The sequence below is a fragment of the Rhinatrema bivittatum genome, chromosome 15, assembly GCF_901001135.1.
Source record: "Rhinatrema bivittatum chromosome 15, aRhiBiv1.1, whole genome shotgun sequence".
NCBI lineage: Eukaryota > Metazoa > Chordata > Amphibia > Gymnophiona > Rhinatrematidae > Rhinatrema > Rhinatrema bivittatum.
This window is the reverse complement of record NC_042629.1, coordinates 69,044,725-69,062,270: the sequence shown is the minus strand read 5'-3', so window position 1 is coordinate 69,062,270 and position 17,546 is coordinate 69,044,725. Positions and strand designations below refer to the sequence as shown.

Below are 17,546 nucleotides of genomic sequence, written 5' to 3'. Positions count from 1 at the left end.
CAGCATGTAAATAATACATCATATAAAATGAATATGAATTACATTTGTCTACTATGTTTATATATGTACGTTCGTATGCATGCATGTGCAAGTGCTTACATATATATTTTTTTAAGTAGATGTGTATTTATTACATATATGCCCATACAGATGGAGAGAGAGGTTGAAATAGACTTTAACAATGTTAATGTTAGCAAAGTAATAAAAATAAGTCAGAATAAAGTTGAACATATTCTTCCAGCCAGTGGGCTACACCCGAGCATAAATATAATGGGTCTGCCTGTATAGCATAAATACCTTTATTTAATGCTTCCTGCAAGTGGGAAGGTTTTATGCGTCCTAAAATTTTTCTTACTGCTTGCTCAAAGGAAGCTATTTAAGGGATGATTATTGACTGCACATGGAAGGCGGATCTAGTCCAGCTTTATTTCATCCTTCACTGCTTTTCTCCAGAAAGAGGGCCAAATGGTTTGTGGTCTCCAATAAGTTTAGGAAGATACTCAGCTGGGAGAGCTAAGGAACAGATGCAGAGGCGCCTAAATTATCTGCGAGCTCCACGCTTGGGGTAAAAAAAAAAAGGAGCAGTCTAGCGGCATTCCAGGGCGGGGCCAACTTGCAGGCAAGGGGGGCTGGTTTAAAAGAGACGTGCATGAATTTTTACACCTTCTACGTATCTGGCATAAGCAATGTCAAATGTGTTTATCGTGCAATACTGACAGCATGGGAGGTCTGGGAGAACTGGGGGAGGGTGGCAGAGGGGACATTCAGGCTGAAGAGCCAGGGAGATCTCAATGACTCAGAGAAGGACTGGTCGAACAGGTGGATTAACCGGTAAACCCGTGCATGTTTTACAATTAGCCCACTTAACGCAAGTCCTGCTTTACTTTCACGCGTGTGTATTTTAAAAACAGATAGGAAAAGTATGCGCGTTCAAGGCATCGATATACGTGATTTCAATGCATTGCATGTATTTGCGCGCGAGCCCACTTATTTGTGTGTATATTGCAGGGTAGAAATAGGCATATTTTACAAAACGCACGTATATCACGCGGGCAGCCACTTCCGCGCATACATGCCATGACGCGCTTTGTTTGAAAGTTAATCTCCCTCTGCTATCCCCCAAGGCTGGTCAACTACCAAGGAGAACTGACGTCGTAACGAGAAAGAGCATCAAATTTGGTGAAGCTAGGGGGTTAATAATCCTCAAGGAACTGAAATACAAAAGCACATTAAGAAACTGAGTTGGTGCCACTTCATGAGGTGAGGCACTGCGCTGGGCAGACCGACTAATGCTAGAAGCCGTGCGCTCATTTGCCACCATGAGGGAACACGTGGTTAACATGATTTGCTTTGGATCACGACAGGTGACATCAAAGGCCGTCTTTGGTTCACTAATGTTCGTGCTTTTGCACTAAACCTGTCATCGTCAGTGTGAGACAGGCCCTTCCTTTATTTCCATAGGGACGGCCAAGTGCAAATGTGGCTATTAATATAAAAAGAAATGAAAACAGTATTTTAACTGGCACCCCTGCCTTTATTTCTGGTTCTCCTTTTAATTCCTTATTTCTTAGAATTGTTGCATTTTCGGAAGGCATTTTTATGCAGCTGGTACTGGGTGAGTGATGAACTCATCCATCTGCACACTTCTGCCTGCTTGGCTGAATTATCTGCCTTTGATAAACACAAGAACTAGTGGTAAGTACGGTAGCTACCGTGCTGGCTGATAATTCCATGTCAAAAGGGACAGGTTGACACGGCCCTGGTTTACCTGCACTGCCTGCAAAGGAATCCTAGGTCTGACTTTCCTAAGAAAAGCAGCACAGCATCTAAATGCATGCAGTAGGGATCAAGGAGTAAAAAGGAGGTAAAATTGTTGGCAACACCACTAGATCTCTCAGTGGGGAAAGCTCCGGCTCCATAGGCTATGATTACTGGTGTTATGTTGCTCTCTTCCTAGCTGAGGCTATTTTGGGGTTATATACTAGGATACTGCTAACACAAAATTCTGGTGGCAAACAGCACAGCAGCACCCTTATTTATGGCGATTCTTAGTGGTGGAATCGATAAAGCTGGTGGTTTGTGTGTGGTATAGTGACAGAAATCATATTACTACAGAGGTTTGCTGCATGTTGACCGCACCCTTTAAAAAAAAAAGAGAGAGAATATAGCATTGCTGTTTGAGTGGAAATCTTTGATAAGATTCCATGGCTAATACCTGTATCGGAGAAAATTATTAAACTAATGGACATGCTGTGTCCTGATTGGTTACAGGAGCACGCATTAATAAACAGCGAAAGCTCGTTGCTACAAACAAACATGGGTTGCCATGCCAACCTATATTTTGCAGCTGAATTCAGAGGCCCAAAGATAATAACACTATATTATTTTTTTCTGCTTTTTTTTTTTTTTTAAAGGACAAGATTGTTCATACAATAACGATGACAATCGTCTTTGTGTGTTTGACTCAGGAAAGTAGCTAATGAAGCAGTCACCTTGCATTTTATGGACAGCAATGCAACGACAACGAAACTATCAATGCCTTTTTTTTTTCTCTCTCTCTCTCTCTCTCCCCCATTTCCTGAGATTGCATTTTATCTCAATAGTCATTAAAAATCACATTAAATAAAAAACATTGCGAGGAAGACCATCGGATCATAAGAAAGGAAATTGCACAGCAAGGGCTGGGTCTTTCCGTGTGCCCCTTCCGGATGAAATAGAACAAACCCAAAATCCCACAACGGGGAGGGCCTTGGGGGGGTGGAGAAGTGGAGTTTTTTTGCAGCGCCAGGGAATATGCCGGTTGAGGAGGAAGAGAAGAGCGTCACGTCATTCTCTGCAAAGTAGAAGTGGAGGAGCACATTCGGAGAAGGTCAAAGTCCTGAAATGGATCATACGCTTGTTTGAACCGGGGGGGAGGGGGGGAACGGGGGGGGGGGTCGAATTCGAGCCAGGCTGACAATTCGCCCAGTTCCAGCTGGATAGCAGATTGTTTGCACAACTCTAGGAGGGAAGCTTTCATGGCCGGGGGGGGGGGGGGGGGGGGCGCTGCTGCACACCAGTGCAGGATCAGGAATGCCCTAGGAAGTACTGGAGGGCATTGGAGGGAGGGGGGGGTCATAAAAACCCATGAAGTCTGAGTGCTGACTCTGGTAAAGAGGAGGAGGAGGAGGAGAACCCGGGATAGGAGCCGGGATGGAAAGAGAAACGTTACCCTGGCTCGCGCTCCAACCTCTTCAGTCCCAGGGCCAGGACTCAACTGTACTTAGCCCTCTGGGGCACCTACTTCTTCCTAGCCCCCCCCCCCCTGTCACATGGAAATAAATCAGGACCAGGCAAGCGAGAGAAAGGCAAGGAAAGCCAACAAATGTATTAGCGGACCTGATTAACCCTCACAGGGGCACAGAATAAAGTCGGTCCTTAATTCACGTCAACTTTTAAAACAACTCATCCCCTCTGCTTTACTTTTAGTATTGAGAACGTCTGCTGCGTCTTTACAGCTCATGAGGGAGCAAAAAGGAAAAACGATTGACACGTCAGAGGGTTTATTCTAAAGCGAAGCAAAGCAGGTCGCTAACCTCACCCATTCCCATGATACCTGGGGCTTAGAAAACACAACGGGAGAGGGACGGTGGCCCAGTGGCTAGTGCTGCACGCTGCCGCCCAGGCGACCTGGGTTTGAATCTCAGCTTGGGTCTTCTATGCAAGGGAACGCTGAAGAGGCAGCAGTCATGCACGACCTCGGCCCAACAGCGCCACCCGGTGACCGGAGCTAGGGTCCACGTTAGCTTGGTTCCAGAGGAAGCCACGGCTTGCAAACTGCCCCAGCCCCCAAAGCCGAGGACTTTCACCGCGACAGCTGGGCCTGAGCCGGGAAGGGGATGATGTAAAAACAGGAGGAAAAAAAAAACTGAGTAGTTACGAGCAACGAGTGAAGGTAACGTAGGCCAACGGAAGCCAGTTCCAACCGTGCTGCAGGCACAAACTGGGAGAAAGACGCCAGGTCAGAGAAACAGAGTTCAGAATCTAGTACAGAACTGGAAAATAATTGCATTTTAATTGGTGAGTTTTGTTATTATTGACTTGTCCGGTTCGAATCGGATCATTCCTCTACGCGTGGCCTTCCATGTCAGCTCAGGCTGAACCACACTGCAACTGCTGTGCGTGGGATTAGAACCACACTGCAACTGCTGTGATCCCAGGCCAGAAGGTCTGGCGGCTCTGATGCGATCCGGACGCTGATCGGCACCACCTCACGTCAAAGCTGATCATTGCTTCGGCCTCCGGTGGCGCTTGGCAGAACGGGCGGTTTGAAGTTCTCTTTTCGGTCACCGCAACCCAAGTGTGGTGTCGCAGCCCAACTACTACAGTTGGCCCCGTGGGCACCGAGATCACAACAAAGATTTCAGAATGGGCCTCGAGGGCAGACGCAAAGCTCGGGGGCTAAGTAGGGTGGCTTGATGGGTGCCACAATGGAGAAAATGGGGGAGGCCCGCGTCTAGAAGCGAATGGTTAAGAGGTCCGTGCAGTTTAAGCTTGGGGCATTCACATGCAAGTGCATTTTTTTTACGAATGTTCTATTTTAATCGTTTTCCGCCCAGAACAACGGATACGGCGGAAGATATTACCTTATAAGTAAAGAAGTTCATTCAAGAATAGAATTGTTTTGTTTTTTTAATCTGTGCGTCTGCCTCGTCTCCCGGTTCGGCTCACAGAGCTGGAGACTTTGTCCAGCATGTGCACGCAGGACGCAGGCGCCGAGTTTCATCTGCACCGGTGCCGCCTTCTCTTCTCGCTAGATAGACGTCTCCCCCACCCCGATCCTCCAGGATCTCATATTTCTAATCCCACGCAGAGCGCGTCACCATTTTTTTACCTGCCTCCACCTCCTCCCCCCACCCCAAAATGCACCTTTAATGTCTGCGGGGGGGGGGGGAGGGAAAAAAAAACAAACCCACACAAACCGTAACGGAATTACTCTGGGCGCGCTTTTCCAAGACCTTCGGCTTGGAAAATAAATTGAACCTCCCCATCGACTATTGTTATAAACAGTTATAATTTACAGTAGCCGTGGAATAATTGGTTGCTACGGTAACCGCTGCAGTACAGACGGAAATCACTGCCTGCTCGCTCTCCATCCCCCCCTGACAAGGACCTTCATCTACATGCGTCTGAGGTTCAAGATTAAAGCTCATTTATTTTATGTAAAATGGATAATCCCACTCGGCTCCCAGTTTACCAGCAGCAGGTAAATTCTAATCCACCCTTCAGAGACACACGCTTAGCCCAAGCACAAGCCGCGCAGCTGAAGTCGTGGAAAAAAAATCAAGCTCTGCCATCTTTTGTATTTTTGTTTTAATGCCTACAGGGGAAAGGAAAAAAAAAAAAAAAAGAGAGAGAGAGAGGAATCCATCAAGATGATGCTGCGGGAGGGGAGGAGGGATAGGAGTTGTTGAAGGCGGCGGATGAGTCTTTACTCAAAAGCTCTGAATTTAAAACCAACAGTTACAAATGACTCGTTGCTTACAAAAACATCTCCCCCCCACCCATAAAAAGAGAGAGAAAGATCAGATGCAAAGCACACTGCGACCATGAAAGGCAAATCCTATTTCTTCCTGCAGCGAGGAACGCCACTTATTTAGTGCCCATGTGCCTCGCACCATGCCGCTGCCACAGGCCTGGCTCGCCACCACCAGAGCCTCCATCACGTGAATCCTTAAAATTCTATCCAAACACGGACACCGTGTAGCGTGACCCCTAGACACTTAGCCAGGTTTCAGTCTAGAATCTCATTACCGTTTAGTGTTCATTGCACTTTATTCCCAAGTTACTTGATCCAAGTTTTATCTCCCTGTTCGATGTAATCGCGTTCTTTCATGCGTGTTTAATGTTATAATGTAAACCGAAATGATATGTAACATCGCTACATGAATTTCGGTATATATATTAAAAAAAAAAAAGTTAAATAAATAAGGATGTGCCCAGTTTAAAAAACAAACAAACAGAGAGCGAGTTCTATATCTGAGGACAGGATAAACCTCCTTCCAATCTTCTCCTTTACATTTTACAGGTATAAGGAAGCATTCACCTCACAGGGCCAATTTCATTCTCTGACATTGCTGCTGATGAATGACTTAAGGGGCTGATTCGCTGCGCTCTTGTTCCCACTGAAACGAAATGGGAGACAAAGCCTTAGCGAACTGGACTCCACATCCCTGACACTTGGGTCCATCAATTGTTTGTCACCATTAACAGGCAAGAACCAAGTTACAACTTACTGCTCATGTACCCAAAGTCACCGCCAGAAAAACACATCTAACTATTATGCTGGGTGCCAGATTAGGATTTCCCACCCAGGAAAAGAATTGGGAGTCACTGTGGACAGTACCTTGAAATCCTCAGCTCGGCAGTCAAAAACGCAAACAATGAAGGAACGATTTGAAACGGAATGGAGATTAAAACAGAAAATATCATATTGCCTCTGTATCACCAATATTGTGTGCAGTGCTGGTGGCCGCATCCTACAAATGATATCGTAGAGAAGAGCAACAAGAATGATGACAGGAATGGGTCGGCTCCCTTAAGAAGAAAGGCTAAAGAGGTTAGGGCTCTTCAGCCTGGAGGAGAGATGACAAAGAAGAGATAGGATAGAGGTTTACATAATCATGAGTGGGGTGGAACAGGTAAATAGGGAACGGAGGACCACAGGACACCCCATGAAATTAAGAGGTAGCAGATTTAAAACAAATCGGAGAAGGGTATTTTTTTCATTCAATGCACAGCCAAGCTGTAGAATTTGTTGCCGGAAGACTCGGTCAAGACGTTTAGCATGGCCGGGTTTGAAAGGGGTTTGGACAAGTTCCTGGAAGAAAAGCCCATCAATAATTATTAGCCAGGCAGACTGGGGAAAGCCACTGCTTATCCCTGAGAGGGAGCCACAAGGAATGGATCCGCACTTTGGCATCTGCTGGGTTCTTCTAAGTGCCCTGGACTGGCCACCGTCAGAGACCGGATGCTGTGCTCAGTGGACCCTTGGTCTGATGGCATCTCTCACGTTCTTATGTTCTCAACTTCCTGAAGCAATATGTCCAGATCTCTGCCAGCGCATATAGCCCTTATAACATCTTATGCATGGCGTATGTTGGTCCATTAATCTACAAGAGTGGCTATTAAATAAGACTTTCCCTGCTGACTCTGTGATGTTGCACCAGATAAAAGACTAACTGCATTCAGCTTTCTGTTCATCTGCCCACAGCCACCATCACATTTACCTCTGTGCCACCTAAACATATTCAGGGGTATACTCAGTTGTTGAAGCAGGCAAGATTTCACAAATACAAAACATTCGTAATTTTCCTAATCATAAAAGCCTATCTTCACAGCACGCAGAATTATGAATCCCAAGGGATGCTTTTACATTCAGGGGCATTAAGTCTTGCCGTGGATTTTTAAAAGCGTGACAGCGTCACAGTTTCTTATGGATGTCAATAAAACACAACATGCGTGAGAGGGGAGCTGGCGAAAGAGGATGCCGCATTCTTAACAGAGTCTAGTTGGGAAGACAACTTTCTTACATGATTCCACAACAAAACCACTAATAAACTATCTGCTGGTTCTCTCTCCCTGACAAACAAAAATATAAATTCCCGGTTCCAAAATATTTCAGTGGGGAGATCAAGGCTGGTATTGATCTGTCTCTCAAATGTCCTTCTTAAGATCTTTGAAAGTGTGCCTGAAGCTTGCTCTTACTGGTAAGTATCACAACAGCCTCCAAGGACAATTGGGCTTTTGTAAATTGAAAACACGGTTTATTTGCAGAGGGGAAAAGATGAGATGGTGAAGGCCAGGCGTCATTCCACTCTGTCGCAGCGGGGAAGGGCTAACCGGGTTGGGTCAGGGTTTAACGTGCACGATAGGGAGTATTGTTGATCACGTGAGGACTTCCTGTAATTCTCATAGTTCTGCAGCACAGAACTAATGCTGAATTATCCCACCGCTTGCTGCATGTTTTTTTTCCCTCTCTCAGAGCACAGTTAGCGGCATCATATGCTTCCCTCTATACTACCGCCGACAGCATGCCTGGACCACTGCTCGGGGTGATGTGGGAGTTCAGTCCTCAGCCTCTGTGCTGAGACATCCAGTCAGGTCACCAATTACTGTCAATCCCACTGCTGGCTCTAATGATGTGGACTCCCGTCACCACGAGCGCACACACACACCCAGAAAGTAACAGCTCACTGGACACAGGTCAGGGAACGGGCTGCCAGACAGAAACGACTTTCGGCTTTGCAACACAGAGATGGAAGAGTCTCTCTCCTTCTGCCAGTCGGCTGCTTCTTTTCCTTTCCCAGGCTCTCGGGATCACTACCGCTTTACCTTCCACTGCTTGTCATTTTTATAGTGCTGCAACACATACACAGCACTGTACAAATACACAAGAGATAGAGGTCCTGCTCCCTGGGGCTTGTAAATGTAATGAAGATGTAAAAGATCAGACAAAATAGGAGGATTCGGAAAACGCATTTAATATCTGGGAATTCAGCCAACTCCTTTATACCAGGATGTATTTAAAGCTAATTCTCACACACAAAATATATTTAAAAAAAAAAAAAAAAAAGGGGTACATGAAGGGTTGGTTCAATCTCAAAATATCCTGGACTGAGTATTCCATGCAATATCCTTTCACAGGTATTTACTGACCTTAACAGCAGTATGTCTAGCTTTAATCTGAACTAGAAAACTCCTCATATCACATTAACATAATCCAGACGATGGCAGAGAAAGATCAACTCATCCATCTGGTCTGCCCAGACTATATCCCAGCTGCCAGCCGTAGAGGTGACCGCCTGTAGGATATCGCTCCTTCTCCAAGACAAATTTTGTCATCCTACTCTTTTGTACTCTGCTCTCTTGGCTAGATTAGTGTGCAAGATTCCCCATTTACTATACATCCACCCCTCCCGTCCCTGGTCTAACCACAAAGCTCTGCAATCATCCAAGCACCACCAGCGTGGACGTTACCCAAACATCCAGACGTCTAGGTCCTCGTGGCCTTTTCAGGTGGCAACTCCGCCACCACCATCCCGGTCTACACGAGGGTTTAAGATACCGGGGCTTTTGCTGTCACAGTGCCTTAGAGCTGGGTGAAAAGCTAGGACTTTCGATTTATAAAAAGGGTCTCACGATTTTCGACATGCCAAGAAGAGAAAAAGACAGAAGAGCAGAGGGGTAAATGGACTTTCTCTGCTCCCTTTTCACCCAGTGCAAGCTGGCGTAGCCCTGAAAGTTGTGACGCCTTCCTCTCTTCCAGTGACACTATACGGTCTCCTCGTTTTCTTACGGCAGGGCCTTGTTATTTTATTACTTTGCAATGCGGATAGTTCATGGAGAACTGTACCGGGTAAACAAAGTCTACAGAAATCTCTGCATAAGAACACAACTGATAGTTAACACAAGTTGGGTTTGTTTGGTTTTTTTTTCGTGTTGCTGTTTTTTTAAGGCTTGGTGGCTAAATGAGAACTGATGGCCCACCAAAGTCACTTAGGATGGCTGTGATGCGCATTGCTGTGCGCGTGTGTGAGATCCTTTGATGGGGAATGAATTTATGGGTCTGCTGCCCAGCTGCAAGGAATCAGAGGAGGTAGCTATGAATCAGAGCTCTGTACGGTGGCTCTCAACCCAGTCCCCCCAGCCGCTCTGGATTTCAGGACATTCACCACGAATATCCATGAGATATATTTGCATAGAATGGAAGCAAAGCGTGCAAATATGTTTCTCATGTAGATTCATTCTGGGTGTTGTCCAAACCGGCCAGGCAGACCTCAAAGACTGGATTGAGAACCCCTCCTCTAGACTATGCTGGTAGCACAGCTGAATGGACCTGGTCCCTAAACTACACGAATCCATACAATGTCCGGGCGCCTCTGAGACCCAGTAATATCCTTAAGTGACCAGAAAGTCTTAAGGAAAGATGGTAACACAAAGGACATTGCTGGATTCAGAACATGATTTTAGAAGGCATTTTTCCCTTCCCTGAGGAAGTAACTGCTTCTTGTAAGACCCTCACAGTTACAAGGGAAATGTTGCAAGCACTAAATATATTTGAAGCATCATTTCCATGAAAGGCTGCACAGCTAAACATGATGACAGAACAATTAATAGATGGCCTGATATATTTAGTCACCCAAGAACATATTCTCCCAAGCAGCCCAGTAGTTCTTTGTAACGAGGGTCTGTTACCATCCTGGAGATGCTTTCCTCTTTCCTCCCACCAGCCTGTGTACAATCCATGTCTGATGAGCCTGGGATGGCAACACTCTTTGAAGAGTCGCTGTCTACCACCAGGGACAAACTGAAAATGAGATGCTGCATTGCAGGGTATGCAAGCCTGCAAAAAAACATTTATTAAAATATATGGCGGTCGGCCCCAGCCAAACATGAAATAATTATTTGAGGGATCTATGGTGATGCAAAGTCATGAATGCTAAAGCCAGCCTAATGGAAACCGTTTCTAACCACTTCCTACCCCCTTCTGTTTTTCTGTAAATCTCTTTGTCTCTGAAATGCATTTGGACTTGTAATTCAATCTGCTGACCCCTACACTATGCCATAAACTACAAGAATTATAACGCCAATTTATTACGTTTTTAACAACCAGTTACATAAACCTCTCAGATCCTATACAAATTACCTAGGAGAAACGCGAGCTTTTGCAACCACTGAGAAGAGACAGAAATAAGGAATGCAATTTTTTTTTTTCAGTTTTTGCATATTGATTGATGCTTTATGTGGGTTCCAGCTGGACTACACATCACCACCACCACCGCATGACCTTTGCCTTTATATGATCAACATGCATATCAATGCAGGATGTAGATACTTCTGGTGTTGTGTGTGGGGGGGGGGGGGGAGAATGGGCAGATCTTATACTCGTGTCTTTGAATTTTGATGCATCAAATATTGATAAATTCACATTAAAAAATCATTAAGAAAAATGCAGTGCAGACATCACATTTAAATATTGTACTATATATTTCATTAAAAAAAAAATAAAAAGATCCTGGGGCTATCACAGCAAAACGATTAAACCTCCAGCATTTCCCTAATGGCCGTTCTCTCCAGAAGCAACAGCAATGTCAGTCTTGGTTCTTCCTGAAAACCACCGTATGAAGCAGAAATATGAAGGCCTAGTGGCACAGGCCCCACCTAATCTCCCTCCGTTCTCTGCCTATTGCGATATCACAGGCCTTCACCTGACCATCACTAAGGATCCTCTCTGCTTATCCCCAGGATTTCTCGATGTCCAGTCCTGTTCTTACCACAACCAATCCCCCCTTACCCAGCCATGCACTCACTCCGCCCCCTCCTTACTGAAGCCGCAATGTCGACCATCAGTTTGAAACTTTCGGACGGGGGATCTCAAAATGGGTGGCTTCGATTGCATTTGGGAATTACTTACAGATAAACCAAAAAAAAACCCAAAACCTTTAAATACATCTTCTATACATGCATTCCAAAAATTGTTTTAAAAAAAAAAAAAAGGAGGTCTGGACTGTTTTTGGGAGCCCGGTGATTAAGGCAGGTGCATTACACATTGGTTCTTTTATGATTATGCGTCTCCCTAACACCTAATTATTACTATTTTTTAATCCATGCAAGAGACTTTTGTCACCAGGGTTTTTTATGCTTCTGGTTTGTGATGGTAACCCTGGATTGCTTTTTGTGAAAGAACTATTTCCTGACATCTAACTCCATCCCTTCCAATCTCATATCATTAAAAACAAAGAGCGTGGTGGCCGAGAAAGGCCACAAGCCCATCCGCATCTCCTGCTCGGCTTCAGAGATCCTCTGTGCTTGCCCCTTGCTTTCTTGGATTCTAATATTGTCCCCTCCTCTGCCACTTCCACGGGGAGCCTCCTGAGCATTTACTCCTTGGAGTGTTTAACTGTCGCCATCATACCTTCCCTCTCCTCCAGGTCATACATGTTGAGATCTTTAAGTCTGTTCCCAATTGCTTTATGATGAAGACTGTTGAACCTTTTAGAAGCCACCCTCTGGCGGACTCTGCTTGGTTTCTATCCTTTGGAAGGTGCAGTTTCCAGAAAGACTTTTCCTGCTGGCTATTCCTATCCCTATGTACACGAGCATCCTTCTGGCTTTTGCCATTGCCTTGTCCACCTGTTTGGCCACCTTAGGCATCAGACAGGATCACCCCCGGATCCTGCTCTTGTTTTGTGCACAGAACAACTTTGTCCTCTATACTGTGCTGCTCTCTTGGAGTTTTGCAACCCAAATACAAGACCCCACATTGCTTAGCATTAAATCTTAGCTGCCAAATTCTGGACCAAACGTCACTACACCCCCTCCTCATGTTTGCCACGCCTTCCACAGCCTCTACCTTGTTGCAGATTTTGGTATCCTCTGCAAAACAGCAAGCATTTCCCAATAGCTCTTCGGCAATATAACCAATGAGGACCGATCCCTGCAGTCCACCACTAGTAAGCTCTCTTTCCTCAGGACAAACTCTGTTTATCCCTTCCACTCAACCAGTATCTGAGTCGGTCATTCACTTTAGAGCCCGTACCTAAAGCGTTCAGTCAGTTTATAAGATGTCCATATGGGATCATGTTACAGATCTTGCTGAAATCCAAGTACACTAGATCCAGCGTTCTCCCCTGATCTAACTCTCTGCTCACCCAGTCAAAGTAATTAGATTTAGAAACATGATGGCAGAAAAGGACCAAACGGTCCATCCAGTCTGCCCAGCAAGCTTATGGTAGCATCTTCTGCGCCATACAAGTCACCCCATACTTAGTATCCCAAACTGTCAAAGTCAGGGCCCCTTGTTGGTCGCTGTCTGAGTCCAATTCCCCGTTACCCCTGCCACTGAAGCAGAGAGCAATGCTGGAGCTGCATCAATAGTATCAGGCATGTTGCTTAAGGGTAGTAACCGTCACACCAGCAAGTTACTCCCATGCTTATTTGTTTTCCCAGACCATAAAATCCAATGTCCTTTTTGTCTACAAGCCCTACCTCTGCTAAAACCTTGCTGTCTCGGATCCTGCAATCCACTGAATTCTGGAAGCTGCTTGAGCAGCGATTCCATTAATTTACTCCCCAGGAAGCGCAGCCTAACCAGCCTATAATTCTGTAAAGGCCCGTGTTTGCCTCCAGTCCTGACTCTAAAAGAAGCAGAACATGACCCTTTGTTCTAGAACTTCCTTTGCACCAAAATAAAACGTGCCTCATGTCTATCATTTATATCCACCTCTTTCCTCTCCTCCAAAGTTTACATAGTTAGATCATTTTCTCTCACTTCCAAAGGGGCTTTTGGTGTACCATTTGTCTAATTTTATTTCACACAATACACTTGACTAAGAAGCCAAAATTAAGGCAACTGTATGAGATAATGGGATTAGACTTTGCTTTTTACAGTCACCATGAGAATGCGGCCGAATGGGCCGACGTAGTCACTCGCTGGCGGTGCTGTGCATCCCCGAGAGAGGTTTTCCACCCTCCAGGTCGGCCAGGGCTGCGGGTGCTGCACAGACAGCGTTCACATAACCTGATGAGGAGGGAGTCCTGCTCATTGCTCAAAAGGTTGACGCTTAGTGGCCAGATCCAGGGCCCAAGATCGCAGGGTTCTAGAAGCAGCCCGGGTGCCTGGAACCAGGGCCAGAACCGTCACCGGAAGGGATGGGTGGGGGGGGGGGGGGGAAATCCCTGAGGAGTTGTGAACAAAAGGTCCCAAGTCCTAGTTTCAACCGAGCTGAAAGTAGAAAGCAGCAGGAGGAAATTCTTGATCCAAAAATGAAAAAAAAAAAAAAAAAGGAATACACATGAACAAATTCCTTTCAATGTTTACTGTAGATAAAACTGCCAGCACAACCGCAAGGTGTCCAATCTGCTGAAGCATTATTACCGGCACACAGAAGATTTCAATAATGCTCATCGATTGCCCATCAAACTTAAAAGGCAAACTGCCTTCCACTCAGGTAGCGATCATGTGCATTGTGGAAAGCAATAGCAATTATGCAGCTAGGCCTATTTTAAATCAAATTAAAATAGTTTCCATTTGTAAGATGATTTTTTTTTTTTTAAAGCCACTAGTTATGGTCTTACTGGCCTTGCTTTCTGCAGCAATTATGCAACTCCTAAAGCCTTCACAGCTTTCAGGGTTTCTGAAGCCCCACTGTTTGGATTAAGGATTGACTTGCACTGATACACAAGGACCTCAGTTACAAAGGGATTCCACCCGCCGCCCCGGCACAGTCTTGGAAAAAAAAAAATATCCTCTTCATTCACCAGTTCCAAAGAGTATTACAAAATCAATAAATGGGTCATGTTTAAATAAAAAAATATATATTCTTATAGCTACTGATGCTTCAGTTAATATTTTAAACCACATGATATCATATCATATCATACATATTCAGAAATATATACAATGTAGAAACCAGTATGGGATCTTTTTGACACTGATAATGTGCATTTATGTAGCATTAGTCATCAAAATCTAAATCCCAACAACTTTTACAAATATAATGCTTCAGAAACAATGGGAGTGGAAGCTCTGGCTACCTGGTTTACCAGTTTTGATGTCAGATCTGAGCGACATCTTCCAGAAAGGAAAACGTTAAAAGGAACCGCGTCAATGATGCTACCCAACAGCGACAGCGCCAGGCAAACTCAGGCATAGAGATGAAGTGCCTCGGACAATCCAGTCCCCCAATCAGTGGAACACACTTTTTTGTTCTTCATAACATCCTCAGCCTGCTCTAATTTAATAAGTCAGCCCATCAAATATTCTTTATATATTACACAGATCTTCAGGACCAAGATTCTCCTTGCCCTGTTGGTTATCACAACCTCATTCAAGCATTGTATGCAAATGGGGAGGGAGCTGGCATCATAACACATTCCTTTAGAAACCTGCTGCTCATTGATTACCTAATCAAACAATAGCTGGACTGAGCTTCACTGCCTACTATTCTTTTTTTTTTTTTCTTCCAACCTTACCTCTTTCTTTTTCCTCTTGGTTTTGGAAATCTTGCCTTCTTTAGATTTTTTGTATTTCTTTTTCCTCTGTGGGTTCACTTGCTCCTCAGGAAAAAATTCTTCAAGTCTTTGCAGACCCCCATCCTCGTCCTCTGTAGATTAAAATGGAGACACGTCAAGAAGACTACTCTGCCACTGAATAAATAGAAAAGCCATCCTTTGATAAGGCTGTAGCGATAAGCAAGGCTTGCCTTGGAGAGGCACTCAACCCTGGGAACTTCTCTGGAGAGGGGGCCAAATTAGAGCAAATATTTTAATATTTCTTCCCTATATTTGTTAATTTTTAAAGCAAAATTGCAATTATCTTGTGAATCCCATTTTGTACAAAATCATAAATTAGCTCAAATTTTAAAAATATTAAACTATGTAGTAGGACAGCATCAAACTGTTATACTACTATAGGTACCAAAGTATTTTGCTATAGCTCTAGCCTTTACTATATAAAAACTGGTAGGATGGCTGGATGAAAAGATGAATGGTTGGATGAATGACAGAATTGATAGATGATAAATGGATTGACAGATGACGATGTATGAATGGACAGCTCAGTGACAGGAGAGATGCTGGATGTATGGATGGATGATAGCTCCGTGGAAGAATGCATAATGGTTAGCAATATGGATGGATGATGAATGGATTGATGTTTGAATGACAGGATGGATGGATGACAAGAAAGATGATAAATGGATTGATGGTTGAATGACAGGATGGATGGATGATGGATGGATGGCTCAATGGCAGGATTTATAGATGATGGATGACAAGATAGATCGATGATAAAATAAAATAAATAAATACATTGATTTCTGGAATCAAAGATGAATGGATTGATGGCAGAATGGATCAATGGACAATGAATGGATTAATGGTGGACTTTCTGATAGAGCAGATGCATTCATAACATATAACATCTTGGAATAAAGATGATGTTATCAGATTCCATTCTTTGAATGACCTGGGCTGAGTTAGATAAAGCATCAAGTAGTAATGGCTGCTAGATACTGGTCCAGCTTGGAGCAGCGGATGTCCCCAGATATAGCTGAGGCTCTTCAGTCTAGCAATTTATTAACAAGAGGAAGTAGCTACTTTGGAGGTCCTTTATAATATTAAAGAATCTCCAACTGTAAACCTTAAATTGAAAAAAAGCATTACAATATTTTAATTTAAAAATGCTCTTGAACTGCTGTGATGAATATTCTGTTTATTTGTTCTCAGTCAAAAAGCATAGGGGATTTCCAGCTCAGTGTGCTAAGCCGCTCCTTATCGGCTTATAATGTTATATCGATTTTTGATTTTCTGAATGAAGCCAAGTTTAAATATTACAAAACAACATGCACAGCTCTGCAAATAAGGTGAAGAGTTTGCAAGGGGCCCTTACCCCATAAGACGTGCATTCACAGCAGACGGTCACACTTCACTAAGGTTGCTTACTCTAGCATGCTACACTTGTCACATCACACTGACAAACTGTGGCAAAAGATAACAACATAAGCGGAAGCCGCCCATAAGAGGCTGAAAAACTGAACTTCATTCAATCAGTCTGAAGATGAATTCAGGTGCAATGTTATGTGAAACAAGGGAGGCAATATTTACTACGTATAGGTCCCTGGTGAGACCTCATTTGGAGTACTGGGTACAAAATTCTAGAGATCGCACCTTCAAAATGATGCAAACCAAATAGCGTCAGTCAAGAGGGCGGCTACTAAAATGGTCAACAGTCTTCATCATAAAGCATATGGGGACAGACAAAGATCCAAGTATGTATAAACTGGAGGAAAAGACATTTTTTTTTTCAGGGAGATCAGTCCTGTAACCTTTCTCTGGCTTTTGCTTCCTCAAATATTTCAGCTAAATGCTCTCTTAGGTGCCTTGAGTTTAGGGGTTTTATTTCTCCCATTGGTCAGGAGAGAATACGGCTCATTTTGTTGTACACTGTAAGGAAATATTACATAAGACATCAAGGCAATGACCACTGGTGGTTAAATCAGACACATACTTATGGTCTAATTCACTAAGGGGCAGATTTTCAAAGGGATACACGCGTCCCTCCCCGAAAACCTGCCCCAAGTTCCCCCTGTGCGCGCAAGCCCCGGGACGCGCGTAGGTCCCAGGGCTTTCCTGGGGGGGCGTGGTTCCGGCCCGGGGGTGTGGCTGAGGCCTCCAAAACAGCTCCTGGGCTGGGGAATTGTGTAGGGGGGGGGTGGAAGGAAAGTTCCCTCCGAGGCCGCTCCGATTTCAGAGCGGCCTCGGATGGAACGAAGGCAGCCTGCGCGGCACGGCGCGTGCAGTCTGCCGATTTTGGGCAGCCTTGCGCACCAACAAAAGTATGCCCGGGCGTACTTTTATAAAATCTACCCCTGTGCTTTCTTTTCTCCCATAGACAAAGAATGAGAGAAAAGCCTTAGTGATTCGGTGTCCTAATGCATTCTTTAAAAGTATGAATATATTATGTCCTTGTAAATCCAATCCATGAAGAAATAAATCAGTGAAAC

The 17,546-nt window shown here is 44.5% G+C and overlaps 1 protein-coding gene across 7 annotated transcripts in view; it reads right to left on the bottom strand.

Annotated features, from left to right (window-relative positions):
• Positions 1-17,546, bottom strand: part of CHD5 (chromodomain helicase DNA binding protein 5) — a 142,713-nt gene that overhangs the window by 107,964 nt on the left and 17,203 nt on the right. For all 7 annotated transcript variants that reach the window (XM_029578498.1, XM_029578499.1, XM_029578501.1 and 4 more), the window contains exon 2: positions 15,016-15,146. In XM_029578498.1, the coding sequence (XP_029434358.1) occupies positions 15,016-15,146 (131 nt within the window). The remainder of the gene's footprint in view (positions 1-15,015; positions 15,147-17,546) is intronic.